At 35.2% G+C, this 15725-nt stretch overlaps 1 protein-coding gene across 1 annotated transcript in view; it reads right to left on the reverse strand.

Annotated features, from left to right (window-relative positions):
- Positions 1-15725, reverse strand: part of LOC136881324 (ATP-binding cassette sub-family C member 12) — a 171790-nt gene that overhangs the window by 104030 nt on the left and 52035 nt on the right. Inside the window, exons 5-9 of the mRNA XM_067154145.2 lie at positions 9444-9591; positions 9218-9366; positions 9028-9118; positions 3375-3590; positions 2975-3122 (exon numbers count right to left, since the gene is read on the reverse strand). Of these exons, the coding sequence (XP_067010246.2) occupies positions 2975-3122; positions 3375-3590; positions 9028-9118; positions 9218-9366; positions 9444-9591 (752 nt within the window). The remainder of the gene's footprint in view (positions 1-2974; positions 3123-3374; positions 3591-9027; positions 9119-9217; positions 9367-9443; positions 9592-15725) is intronic.

Raw genomic sequence — 15725 nt, forward strand, 5'->3', positions numbered from 1 at the left:
TGATAGGCAGATTACTTTAGAGGAGAAACCAGGTGAAGTATTGACAACTTTGGCACATAAAAAAACAATAACCAGAAAAAGGTTTACCAACTACAACAAATTATATTTCTCTTTAAATATATTGGGGCTTAGCCCACCAGAGATTGCTATAAAATTAAAGCTAGAGCCATCTAACCATTGAAGAAGAAAGTTTTATAAAGTCTTAAAGTTCTCAATCACTATCAGAGATGGCCATAGTGGAGAAGGTGCACAGTTTAAATAGCTGGGGAAGGTATACCCCTGGTACAACAACAACAAGATGAGGAAGAATAATAATACTTTATTAACGGAAATACCATTTTACATAACAGTAGACACAGTAAAAAGAAAGTTCAATGGAGTATAAGTAGAAAAAATATGTACAGATATATACACAGGATATATTACAAGTAAGCACAGGAAAGTAATACAAAAGTAATACAAAACACAGTAAAAAGAAAGTTAAATGGAGTATAAGTAGAACTTATGTACAGATATATACACAGGTTATATTACAAGTAAGCACAGGAAAGTAATAGTCAATTCTGGAGATTATGTAAATGAGTTCTAAATTTTGACATTGAGCAGTTAAATATGTCAATATCCACTTTGTTTAGAGATCTTGACATTCGTTCAATTGGCCCATTCACGGCGTTGTGACAGGCTATGCAGATTTAAGGACTGTTGTATGGATGTATAATCAACATTATTATATGAGAATCCTGCTCTAAAAGAATATAGACAAAGAAATTTATGTTGTACTGAATCTAATCTATGGATAGAGGTCTGATGAGAAGGGTTCCAAACAGGTGTACAGTATTCTAGTATAGGGCGTACCATAGATACATACAGCAATCGATAGGTAGCTAAGTTTGAAAATTCCCTAGAATATCTAGTAATACAACCCAATCTTTGAAATGCTTTCTTACAAATATTTTCAATATGTTCATTAAATGATAGGTTATAACTGAATAAAACACCAAGGTCATTAACTTGTGAAACAGGAGTTAGAATGTTATTACTAAATTTGTACGGAAATGCTATTTTCTTCTTGTTTTTAAAAAACGATATTATTTTACATTTCTCATGATTAAGTTTCAACCCATTTTGAATACAGTACTTTTCCAGATGATGTAAATCTTCTTGAAGTTTTAAACAATCAAGTGGACAATTAATTTGCATAAAAATGTTTGCATTGTCGGCAAACAAAAGCAATTTAGAATTCTTAAGTATATATTTAATGTCATTTATGTAGAGAGTAAAAAGTAAGGGCGCAAGGTAAGACCCTTGAGGAACTCCACTGGTAACAATAATAGGCGCAGAAAAATGATTCCTTATTTTAACAATCTGCCGGCGATTTTTAAGATATGATTCAAACAAACCATGAGACGAGAGGCCCATTAATTCCATAGCCCGTTAGTTTTTGCAGCAAGATATCGTGATTGACAGTGTCAAAAGCTTTTGAGAAGTCTGTATAAATGCAGTCCACTTGGGAGTGGTTCTCTATTGCATCCAAGAGAAACTGATAGAATAAAAGAAGATTGCTACAGGTTGACCATCCTGAAAAGAATCCATGCTGCTCATCAATGATGATGTTTCTAAAGAGAGATGTAATTTTGTCAAGAATTATTGAGTCAAATATTTTGGAAATATGAGAAGAAATTATAACTGGTCTATATTGTTTTATGTCAGTTTTATCACCATTTTTGAAAACTGGACTAACAAATCCTTTCTTCCATTCCACTGGAAAAACACCTTGGTTTAATGATAAGTTGAACAGATAAAAGAGTGCTTCACATAAAATAAATGAGCAGTACTTGAGCAGGTAAGTTGAAACACCATCAGGTCCTACAGTTTTCTTTAATTCCAGAGATATCAGTTTGTTGTAAATTTCTGCCTTACTAATGTTTATAACTGATGGATTGACAGAGAAAGGATAATCATATGACATACTACTACTATTCTGATAAGAAGAATAAACAGATGAAAAGTGGTTAGCAAAAAGATTGACAATATTTTCTCCAGTATCTGCTGTAACTTCATTAAGATGCATTGTTGAAGGAATATTATTACATGACCTTTTAGAACTCAGATATTGCCAGAATTTCTGTGGATTGGAAGTAATACTTCGTTCACAGTTGGAAACATACATTGTATAGCAAGATTTAGATTCACTTGCATTCATTTCTTAATTTTGAGAAATGCTGATAATCACTATTGAGACCTGATATTTTGTATCGCTTATGTGCTTTCTTCTTTTCAATAATCAGTGACTTCAATTTATGATTAAACCACTTTGGGAATTTGGGAGTCTTAAAATTCCGTATAGGGATGTAAAGTTCCATGCCATAATGTAGTACTGAATAGAAGGTTTCTACTGCTTTATCAATTGATACATTTTGAAACATTACCTTCCAGCTGAACTGTGACAGATAATAATTTAGTCCATTACAGTCACCATTTAAAAAGTCAAAATAAAAACTATCAGCAGGCAAGGAATTGTATAGCTCATTTATAGGTAAAGAAATCTCAAAAATCTGGGTGGTGTCTATCGAGGGGGACAATGTTTTCATTACTAGATTTTACTTCAATGGAGCTGGAGTTACTGAAAACCAAGTCAAGAAAGTGATTCAGAAAATTTGGGATAGCAGAGATAAGAAAAAGTGTCTATAACTAAACTGGACTGCATAGTGTGGTTACCTACTGACATAAGGCCAGGAGATGTTTCTTCATTTACTATCCAATTAAGATGTGGTAGATTGTAGTCACCAACAATGAACAATAAATGGTTGTCGAGAATTAGTTCAAGTCCTGCTAGTTCCAGTGTAAGACTTATCAGATTCAAACTGTGGCATGATAAACCCTCATTGAAATTTATTAAACATCCATCACATGAAATATGTAGCCAAAACTTTTAACAAACAGGCAACGATAGTTACAAAATCGTACACATTACCTTTTACTTTAGAGAGAAAGAATTTTTCCCACGATGCTATTTTTACTAGTCTTATATGTGAAAGCATTTCATGAAGTTTGGTAAGACGGTCAGAGGCTGAATTAGTAGCTCGAGATTTGAAAACACTGGCTGCTTTGGCTAACAAATACTGAAACACACAATTATATAAACAACAGGTGACTAAAAGAAACAATATAGTGTCCATACATAGTACATCAAATACAGAATTGTTCATACTCATTACTTCTAGTCAGGAACACCATAAACTACTGGACAAAATCCAATATGAACCAGAATGGTTCCAATGACCCCAGACACTCCTGGGATAAGCTGAAGGTAATTTAAAGTTTCATTATTGTATCTAGCACATTAACTTAGTAATAAATTAAGAAGTTTGTACCATGAGTGGAAATATGAAAAGGCTGGCTACTATATTGACAGCAGCAATTCTTAAATGTTCCATTCCACATGATGGACTCTGGATAAGTGAAGCGGTGTAGCTCCACATCAGAATGATTGAACAGATGATGAAGATAAGAGGAGCAGTTATAACAGAAGGGACACATGTAACAGCATGGAAGAGCCTCTGACTGTCTGTGGCCATCACAGTAACAATCTGAAAAATTAAAATAAAATAATGAGAATGCTATCTGTTTATCATTTGTTCAACTACAATGATGATGATGATGATGATGATGATGATGATGATGATGGTGGTGGTGGTGGTGGTGGTGGTGGTGGTGGTGGTGGTGGTGGTGGTGGTGATCTGTTTAACTTTCCTTCAGTTACTATTGGTGTTAGAAGACCTATCATATAATAAAAATATTGAACATATTTGTAGAAGACCACTTCTAAAGAGTTCTCCTATCAACCAACAGACTTATTTATGTGTGGTATCATTGAGAGAATACTACAATATTGCACATGTATGTGGTATCTTTATTATACCCACAAGACTCAAATCAGTATAACACTAATTCTTCTGTATTATTTTATATAGATCAGACAGTTTGATTGACACACATCTAAATTAATACAACACTATGAAACAATAATTAAAATTACAATGACTATTAAAACACTGCACATGGCCCATGTACATGGCATTTGTAGATCTAGAAAAGGCATTTGATAATGTTGATTGGACCAAGCTATTTGAGATTCTGAAGGTGATTAGGATCAGGTACCAAGAGAAAAGAATTATCTACAATCTGTATAAAAATCAGTCTGCAGTGATAAGAATCGAGGGCTTTGAAAAAGAAGCAGCAATCCAGAAAGGAGTGAGGCAAGGCTGCAGTTTGTCCCCCCTCCTTTTGAATGTTTATACAGAATATGCAGCAAAGGAAATCAAAGAGGAATTTGGAAAGGGAATCACAATCCAAGGAGAGGAAATAAAAACCCTGAAATTTGCCAATGATATTGTTATTTTATCTGAGACTGCAGAAGATCTGAAGAAATTGCTGAATTGTATGGACGGAGCCTTGGGTCATCATCATCATCATCAGTTTGCCTTTCCAGCGAGCTGGGTATTAATATAAAGAAAGATCTTCATTGGGGTAGTCAGATAAATATGATTGTAAATAAAGGGTACAGATCTCTGCACATGGTTATGGGGGTATTTAGGGGTTGTAGTAAGGATGTAAAGGAGAGAGCATATTTGTCTCTGGTGAGACCTCAACTAGAGTATGGTTCCAGTGTATGCGACCCTCACCAGGATTACTTGATTCAGAAACTGGAAAAAATCCAAAGAAAAGCAGCTCGATTTCTTCTGGGCGATTTCTGACAAAAGAGTAGAGTTACAAAAATGTTGCAAAGTTTGGGCTGGGAAGACTTGGAAGAAAGGACACGAGCTGCTCGACTAAGTGGTATGTTGCAAACCATCACTCTCATTTTTGTTCCGTATTGAAAACATATATATATTTGTTTCAACTCACATTTTAACTAATATTTTACATGTATGCTCAATTCTACATCTCATCATCATCATCATCATCATCTGCAGTTTTCAGCTGTTGGCCGGATCTCCTCTTGTCTTCCCACCACTTCTCCCTAGCCACTCTTACCCAGTCCTCTCCTCTTCTCTGTGCACAATCTTCCACTCCTTTTATCCACCTGTCTCTTGGTCTTCCTTTTGGCCATTTACCTGTTATTTCCATTTCATGCATCCTCCTCGGTATCCTTTCCTCTGTCATTCTCTTCATGTGTCCATAACATCTAAGTCTAGATGCCTCTACCCTATTCTGTAGGGGCTCTTCTTTTACTATATTTTGAACCTTCTCATTTCTCATCTTATCCCACCTTGTAACACCTATCCTGCTTCTCAGAAATTTCATTTCACTTGCCTGTATTCTATTCATGGCTCTCTGCCTCATTACCCAAGTCTCGGCTGCATACGTCAGAATAGGTATATAGTACACCCTGTATATCACCCTTTTGCTTCTCTGAGGGACATCCTTGCTCCAAACCAGGCTTCTGACACTTTTCAGGAATGCTCCTGCTTGTTTTCCACGCTCGATTATTTCCTTATCATTTCTTCCACTTTCCTCTATGATACTTCCTAAGTACTTGAAACTCTCTACCTTCCTAATCTGTTCCCCTCCAAGCATTATCCTTCTCGTAGGTCTCTCCTCCTTTCTAGTTGTGATCACTATCTCGCTCTTTTGGGCATTAAATTTCATTCTATATTGTTCCACCTCATCTACCCAAGTATCTAACTGTTCCTGGATATGCTCTTCCTTTTCTCCCCAGACTAACAGGTCACCTGCAAACATCATCACTTTCATTTTTCCTTCTTCAATTTTCCTTGCCACTTTTGTCACTATCTCATCCATTGTTACTACGAAGAGCAAAGGTGACAGAGCACTTCCTTGCTTTAATCCACCTTTTTGCTCAAACCAGCCTGTTCTCTCTCCTCCTATTTTCACACAACTGACACTCTCATCAAGATTATAAATTATTTTAAGTGTATATACGCTTTTCAGTGATATGAAGAATATCAAATTACTTCTTCTCCTGTGCTACAACAACATTATGATTATATGCCCAATTCCATATCTCATGAAGACTGTGAATTTCGATTTGTATCTACACTCTTGAATACTATGAAGAATATAAAAGACTTCTTTTTATCATATATTCCTAAAGCTAAGTGAACTCATTTCTTACAACAAAAGTGTTTTCATGAAATTCTAAAAATTTTTTTTTCATAGTGTCAAACTTCTATGTTTTAAGACTATCTTAAAAACCACTGTGTTTCAAATACTTTGTTCTACACACGATATGGCTGAAGATGACCTTTAAATAGGTCGAAACTAGTCCCATTAAATGTTTATTTAATAAACACTATTTAATTTGTATTGAAAAGGTGGAATTTAATTTGGTTTAATCAAAGTTCAATACGGACTAGTAAAATGAAGTTAATTTATCTTGAAGTTTGCTGAAGCAAACACTAACTTGGAATGCAAGCTTACCGAATCTAATACTAACTTTGAACATAGGCTCACTCAAGCTAGTGTTCAAACACTAACCTTCAACATAGGTTCACTGAGATTAATGATCAGTTTTCATGCAATCTCAAAACAGTTAAGAAATTCAGGCTCAAGTAACTGACAATATTAAAAAGGATTTGTAAAACATCCTCACAACTTCTCAGCAATTGACTCAAGAAATTGAGTTTAAAACTTAAGGAATCTCATGAACAGATATCTCAGGCCCACACTAAAATGGCAGTCATTTAGGAGACATTACAAGAATCATTTAAAAATGATATTGGGACAATAAATAATGAATTCGGTTTACTGAAAAGTAAACAAGGAGAGTTTGATAAATGATTTTCCACTCAACTTGAAGGTGTTCATTCTCACATTAAGTGTGTACTCAGAGTGTGACTGACCTAAAGTGAGACCTTTGCGAAAATGTCCAAGGGAAACAAGATACAGTCCAGGGATGAGTAGAGACAATTTAAAGTTGTACTTCAAGAACATATAGAAACTCTGAACAAGGTCTCACATTTAGAACACAGAGAAGTTCCTATGTCATTACCTGGTTCAACAGCAGTATTAGGGGAGAGTTCTAGCATCACTACCATCATTAGATTCCAAGATGAGAAATTGGCTAAGTTTTCAGTAACAAAAGAGTACACTACTAAAGAATTTCTACTCAACGTATAAGAATACTTCCCAGAGAACAAAATAGGACCAGACAAACAGCTACATGTTGTGTCGAAGTTGTTAGAAAGCCATACCCTAGCTTGGTGCTCTGCCTTCAAAATTAGCTTAAATACTTTTCAAGAGTTTAAGGAGGCCATTCTTAAACAATTTTGGAATGCAGAAACTCACTATCTTGTTAAGCTACTATTATATTCCAGGAAGCATAATACATCAGTGAATTTGTCTACGTATTCAGACTGTATCATGTCACATCTTAAGAAAATGCAATTCCTTGATCCGATGTTACCTGAACAGGAATTAATACAGGTCATGATATTACAATTTATAGCCTCTATTCAGGAGATATTAGTAGCTGCTAATGTTCAAGGAATGATAAGAAGGCAGAGATATTCGACGTACTACACCGCACCATTATAGCGGGTATAGGATATGCCCGTATAAAAAAACCGCACCTTACCAGTGCAGACCGGCATGGAGAGACATTTGGAAGTGTTGAAAGCAAATAGAGACTCACACAAGGCTGACCTGAATAAAAAATGGAGAGACACTAGAGAATATGTCAAAAGGTAAAACCAAGATGATAACATCCATGGAATATCAGGAGCATACAAGGCTGAAAAATGAAACACTGGAAAGAAATCTGACCGTGATGGGTGCAAAAAGATATGTGTTTCTGTATAATAGGTTATCTACTTCCTATGGTCATGCCATGTTCTGTTCTGAATCAACAAACAAATTTAGGAAAGACCTTTTATGTTTTACTGAAAACTACTTCTTCGGCACTCACCATCTTTTACTTCCTAACCCATCAATTCCTGTATACCAACAATTAGTATCACAGAAACTGGCTTTTCCAAAGGCCACTAAAACTTCATTCTTTCATTCCATGAATAAAACAAAAGTTTTATCAAATGGTCCAATTCCATGCCATTTGAAATTTACATATTTATTTTCTCTTGTTTGAGTGCTCAAAATAATAGGATTAAGTCTAATTGTATTAAAATGTACAGGATATCTCCTACAAAACAGGAGCATAACATCATGTAACCAGAAAGGATTGTCAAACTCTGAATGGGCAAATGCTCTCAAAATGTTATGCAACTTCTCAGCAGTTCATGTAGTTCATGGTAGATCTGACACACTCTGCTGCTGCTATCCAAACTGTAGTGAGAATGAAACTCTTGGTCATGTGTTAGGATACTGCTGCAAAGGAGAATTGCTAAGGGACACCATCATCATAGAGTGATAACATCTGCACTGAAAGATTTAAACTGGAGAGTTTATGAAGAAGTACATCATATCCCTTCCATGGGGTCCAACAGAGGAGCAGATATTGTTGCCATCCACCAGCAGACTTGGACAGCTGTTATTCTTGGTTCAACCATCCGGTCTGAAAGAGACATCCCAGGCCATGGAAGCTGACCAGGAAAAGAAGAGCATTTATGAACAATTCATCCCATACCTGAGTGAGAGACATAACATTCACCCAGAAAACTGGTCCGTGATGGGTCTGTTATTTGGAAACAGAGGCAGTGTACCCAAGCATACATGGGAAAACCTGAAAGAGCTTGGTATCCAGCACATGACACTGGAAAAAACTATAGTGAACATTTTAAAAGATTCAGTGACTATTTTAAATCATTTATACTATTCTTAGATGATAATGATGTAGTGTTTTCTTTCTTTTTGATATTTTTGAGATTTTCAGTTATTATCACCTAAATTGTAAAAATTCAGAATCCTTATGGTCATTCACAGTTTGTGAACTGATGTCTTTTGAATATATACATGAGAACATGTGCATTTAATCCTGAAATTGAAATAATCAATGCCTTCATCAAGTAACACATAAAATTACTGTTATTTGGAAGATTTTAAAATTACCTGTTGAACAGAGAGTGAACTCAGAACTGATACTCGTACAAGATGTCTATACATAACAGATAGAAATGCAGATCTTAATCTTACTGCTGTCCTGCGAACAAACATAAATAATTAAAATCAGAGTTGATTTTATAAGAAATCAGTGATGAAAAATAAAGCAAACAATAAATGGATATGTATGACAGATCACCTGTAAGTCAAATTGGTGCTCCAAGACTGAAGAAACACAGCAATTACTTGAGAAAAAATGAATATTAGTGGAGAAATCCAATCAGTGCTCCTCTCACGGGAGTCTATTTGCTCTCTGAATGTGAGGAAATATGGGTACAAGAACAGCACCTGGAAAACATTATGTTTTCATTAGCTGAAGACTGACACTCTGGTGTTACATTTTAAACAACCACATAAAAACTTACCAGCCCAATGATGCTGAAGAAGCTCCCTAGCAGAGAGAGAACACATGCAATAATGATTCGTGTTCGTATGAAAAGCCAGACAACATGGCACAAAGATGAATTTAACACCCCACTTTTCACAATTTCATCACTCAACAGTAGTTTAAATCTGCAAATAAAAGAATACTTATTTACTGGTAATTTAAATGAATCAAAATGCTACAGACAAACCAGAACAGCCTTTGCCCTGGGAGAAAAGTAGTACCTGTCATAATACTATAGTAATCAGCTCAAGAACTGACTAAAGAATAAGACTGAAGGTAAAATTGGTAAATACCAAATCAAATGGATGAGAGGATGAAATCATAAGTGAAGAAAGAATAGATGTAGGGTTCAGCAGTTATGTAGAGTAGCAGAGAGAGGTGCATCAACCAGTCTATGGACTAATGCCCCCCATAAAAAGCATATGTCTCATTACAAGAAACTGGATCAAACTATTTTTGGTGCTTATCACAGTAAAATTTATCTAAATTTATTCATAGTGGCTTCAGGAAAATGTTAAATTAATACTGCATATCAAATCCTATATGTCTGTAGCCTAAATAAAATTATAGTTACACACAATTACAGACATGATATTAATACACAGAAAAACACAAAAAGAACAACACGTAACTTCAGTCAGAATTGATAAAAAGTGGTATTTATGTGTCAGTTATGTCCAGAATAAGAAGGAATTTTTAATTTCTGTCATGCATGTCTATTTGTATGTACATATGTATGTGTACGTTCATATGCGTATCATGAGAATTTATAACTGTTAGGTTCTTGAGTCTGCCGAAACTAATTTTGAATCAATAAATTTACACTCTACCTGAAAAAGAAAACATATGGTAACAGAATTAAACTTGAAAAAGAAACAACTTAATGAAAAGAAAACGGCTGAAGAGAATTTAATAAAAATTGCTATTAAAGGTCAGGGAAGGAAACACTACAATCTAGGCTATAATTTCTTTAAGCAAACTACGTTAAATAGTAATTTAGGAGAAGGCCTCAAAATTAATTCTCAAATATTTCCAATGGAACAACGGCAGGAGGGTATACTAGGAATGAGGAGATAAAGGCTAAGTTGCGAATGGACTCGAAGGATGAAGTGGTATGCATAAACTGGTTTTGGTGGTGGGGCCATGTAAGTCAAATGGAGCAGGATAGGCTACCTAACGGACTCAGTCATGGAGGGTAAGAGAAGTAGAGGGAGACCGAGATGACGATGGTCAGACTCAGTTTCTAATGATTTAAAAATAGGAGGTACGGAACTAAACAAGGCGTCAAAGCTAGTTAGAAATAGAGGATTATGGAGACATTTGGTAAATTCACAGAGGCTTGCAGACTGAACACTAAAATGCATAACAGTCTATACCAGTAATGAATATGTATGTATGTATCTATGTATGTATGCATGCAATGTACCCATATATTTCATCATTAATATGGATTATTTAGGGAGTCGCTGTGTTGGCACAAATTTATTGTGTTGCTGTGTTAAGCTGAACAGCTGTGTTGGAAGGAAACGCTATAACCTTAAGGCTAGCACATGACGAAGCTGCCAACTTGCTTGTCAGCAGGAGGAATTATAGTGTTTGTCATTGGTCGAAACAATACCATGTGACCCACAGCTGAGGTGAGCATGTGCCAAGAAACTTCACCCGGCGTATTTCTAGAAATATCCACCAGTCGAGTGTCGAACCAATGAAATTTTTCGAACAGCAGAAGATATTAATTAACCCCACCTTCAGTGTTGAAAGGACATAAAAGCTGTGTGAATTACTTAATTGTACTCCACTCTACTCTGCTCTATTCTATTCTACCATGCACTGAGAAATCAATGGGATTTTGTTAGTATGAGTTACATTAAATTTCTTCATGCTATGAACACTAATCCTATGACATGGATTGATCTTATTTGATCTTATTTGACCTATAAACTTCCTACAGTCACATTAATTTCAAATGGAAATTCTTACAGTCATCTACTACAAGATGAAATTATTACTTTATTCAGTTTAAATGGACGCTTGAGATAGGGACAATTTTGTGCCCTAAGTTATTTTCGCTAATGATGAACATTAAGGTATATCTGGCCAGAGCAAATTTTAATGTGAATTTTCAGTTTCAGTATGTGGAATGCCAACCAATTTCGTGTGTGCTTGTTTTACCTGGATCATCGCACCAACGTCCGGCTCCGTGGCTAAATTGTTAGTATGCTGGCCTTTCTTCACAGGGGTCCTGGGTTTGAATCCCAGCAGGGTTGGGAATTTTAACCATAATTGGTTAATTTTGCTGGCACTGGGGCTGGGTGTATGTGTCATTTTCATCATCATTTCATCCTTATCACGACGCGCAGGTCGCTACAAGCGTCAAATCAAAAGACCTGCACCTGGCGAGCTGAACATGTCTTTGGACACTCCCGGCACTAAAAGCCATATGCCATTTATTTTATCCCATCAACATGCTTCTCTACATTCAACTTGGTATACCCAACGAGGGAATTCAACACCATGATGTGCCAGCACTAAAACAGCATGGGACCACCAGACATTAAGGGGGATATATCACGAGCAGTTTTCCAACCCAACTGAAAATCCAGTTTCATTGCATCAAATTTTAAGTACAACTGTAAATAATCTTTTCATATTTCAATAGAACTGAAAATTATCTTCCTTACAATAGTTGTTCTATTAGTTTTGTGTCATTTTGAGTATCTTTTCACCTTCAAAATATTATGGGTATTGGTTATATTTGTGGTTTGTCTGAAGTAGTTCTATCCATTGGAAGTGAATGTATTGTACCATTACGTTACATTAGTGGCCGTAAATGTCACGGAAACAGTGGACAAATATGGCGTACAACAGCTTCAGGCAATGTGCAAATGCCGCAAAGAAAAGAGTCTCAAGATTAAATAATGTTGGACCATTAAAAAAATTTGAATGGAACCGATTCTTGACTACCTTGAAAGAAAAGTTACGAGTTGGAGAGGATCAGCACAACCTACTGAAGGAGAAGAAAAGGATTAGTGCAACGTTAAATATTAAAGTCATAATATACAGACACCATTGAAGACTTTTTCTGCAAAATAGCAGGCAGGAAAAACGGAGATTTGAAGGAGAATATCTATTACTGCAACGACCAAATTCAGATGCAGAAAGAGACTACAGCCGAGTCGAACATTGCCTAAATCCATATTATAGCGGAAAATTTATGCTAAGGAAGGCATAATTTATTGTTTTCAAGTGGGAGACAATATCTGTTTAAGCTAAAGAATTAACAACAAGTAGGCCGAATTAGAGAAATTTCCAAATTAAGAACAATATTTACGACCAATACGAGAATCTCAAGACAATTATTACGTATTGAGTAACCTACTATTCACCAGTGAAATATGCATTCTACCATGTATTTGTTCTTTTATCATTTCATGAGAACTGGTGACAAGATGGAGTCAGCTTAAACAGATGGGATTGATCGCTCAAGATGAAATAGCTCAAGCCAAGATTCCCAGCCGGAGCCGCAGATGACGTAATCTTTGGACTGCAAGGGCTGCCTATTCCAAGATGTCCTAGACCAGGAGAAATCCAGCAGCAAAATCCCGTTACGAGATAAGTATTATGAGTTGCATCGTATTGAATTTGAAATCAATTAATGAAAAATATTTATATGTGTGCAGGAGTGCTAAAAGTAAGAGATTTAGTGCCAATGAACGGATATTAGAGTATAAATGCCAATTATTAGCCGATGATATGTACCAATTTCTGCAGTATAACTATGGTGCTTATGAGATGATTTTAGGTTAATGGAAACAAGATCTGATTGAGCATTTGTGCATGTTTAGTGCCAATCCATACGAGCAGACCGTGAAACGTTAAACCAGTTGTGGTTGTAGAAAATGCATGCAAGATACGAGACGTAACCTAATATTTGAGGTCAATATGAATTGCAGTCATGGCCAGTACGATAATTGTATTGTAAGGAAATGTTGAAATATTACGGAGTTGCAGTGTATGAAAGAATATTCAGGCTATTAAGTATTTCTACTGTAACACAGAGGTTAGTTAAATGGAGTTAAATGAATATGTTTTTAAATATGGAGATATATATATGTATAAAGGAAATGGAATATTAATGTGGCAAGATGTAGTTAGAGTGAGGAGATATGTTTTCTGTTCATTGCATGAGTAAGGGATAGCTGACTGAATTGCGAATTCCTGTGTTACATATAATATTGATATTAGGATTAGCACTGCAAGTGAAGGATTCAGGCCATGTTAAGTTGAGTGTATGACTTGAGCCAAGCATAATATGTTTCGTAGTGACTTTCAAGCTGAAGGTATTGATAGGTTACGTGTTTATTATACGTTACATAATATAAATATACAATAATAAAATGGAGTCTCGCATATATACATATTTGAAGTTCAGCGCGTCAACGCTAATACGGAGAACGGTTTTCTTTGACAAAATCTTGGCACAGCGAAGAGATATTTGAGAATAAGTAAATATATTGGCATATGATTAGGAATTCGTGGCACGATTTTCGCAGGTTAGACTGACTTACTATTATATCTATGGCACTCTGTAGTAAGAATATTTGATTTATTATGTACATATGGTGGTGTACAGTTTTAATTTATTCAATTTTGGCTATGATAGGAATGTTAATAACTGCATGGGTGTTTTTGAACCCAGATTTAAACAAGGTAATGCTTATCTCGTAACATGATGAGTCAGAAGTGAGAATCCAAACAAGAATCCAAACAAGTATCCAAATAAATTCGGACAAATAGACCGAAAAGAAAGATGAAACTTAAATGATGCCCCAAAGACAATCCCAAACAATATTAACAGGAAGATATTCCACTCCTCCTTGATGAATAAAGTTTTGGTCCCTACTTTTCCCCATGAATCAACTTAAACACTGAAAACATGATATATTATTGAAGGTTAATATAAATGTAAACAAATATGATGGTAATTTAAAGATTTTCAACTATGTTTATCTCAGAAGTCAAGAATTTAAGAATGATCTTTGTAACTTCGTATGATTTTCCTTTCTTTATTGCCGATGGATGCATAATATTCCATTTTATAATATATTAGCATGCTAATAAACTAGATATAGTATTAATATTGCGTTTCTATTCCTAAAGTAACTGATAGTAAGTAGTAATAAGATAATATATGGATCAATTGAATTTGTTTATGCCGAACACTTAGCGTTGATCAGGCAATTTCCTTAACGTATGGAGACGGAATGACTGGTTGAGCGGATAGCTACTCTTCAACGGAATCTACGACTTATCTAAAGCATATGGGAATACAATGAAAGTAATTTACCCTGAGAAACGAATATGCACCATGTTGTTGTTGCTCGTGTTCATAAATGATATCCCAGTTTACATGTAAATTATCCATAAATAATATAATACAGAGTCTAGGTATGATTTTCAACCCGATGTTGTGAATTTCGTAGCCGGAGCAATGTTTAAACAGGTGTATATTTAAGTAATGCTCCAACGCGGCGTAATAGAGGAAGTCTCCGCGGGAACATTAATAAACCAAACGGTGCAGTATATTCTGTAATTTCTATTGTGTTATGGTATTTCTGTGTTTTTGAATAACAATCAGATGTTAACTGACCACTTCGCAAAACTTTCAAATAATGTGTTGTGAATCACAATGTTTCAGATTCATTTTTATTCCGATTATGTGATTATATCTCTTCTGATATGATTTCTCTTATAAAAGATAGATGATCATCTTAATATCATTTTTAAAAATTAAGGGTTAAATGGATCATTAAAATAATGATTAAAACTAAAGTTTGTATGGGTTAAAAATGCAGATAAAGGGATTGAGTGTTTAAATTTAGCCAATAGTAAGCTAGTAATCTCTTAGGAAGCGAATCGTGCTCAAGAGTATTAATCTAGGGTTAGATAGCATGGGGATGGAATGCTCACCAATGCTGGTGATGATTACAACATTTACAGTACATCATAATGAAGAGTTAGGGTGATGAAATATTTGAGCATGTGCATGTTGCGTGGAAGCAGTCAGTGCCATTGTTAATTATAATCTCTTATATAGTCTAAAGTAATAATCCCATGTGAGCTTTATATAATATGATAGATATTACAAGAAATATGTGTGTCATTAGATCCATTGTGAATCTTCTAAATGTAGCACATGGTTGAAGCCCATTTATAACTCATTTCTATGTTCTTTAAAGTGATTCTTTTTCATGTTTCT

This window comes from Anabrus simplex, chromosome 1, assembly GCF_040414725.1.
Source record: "Anabrus simplex isolate iqAnaSimp1 chromosome 1, ASM4041472v1, whole genome shotgun sequence".
Lineage (NCBI taxonomy): Eukaryota > Metazoa > Arthropoda > Insecta > Orthoptera > Tettigoniidae > Anabrus > Anabrus simplex.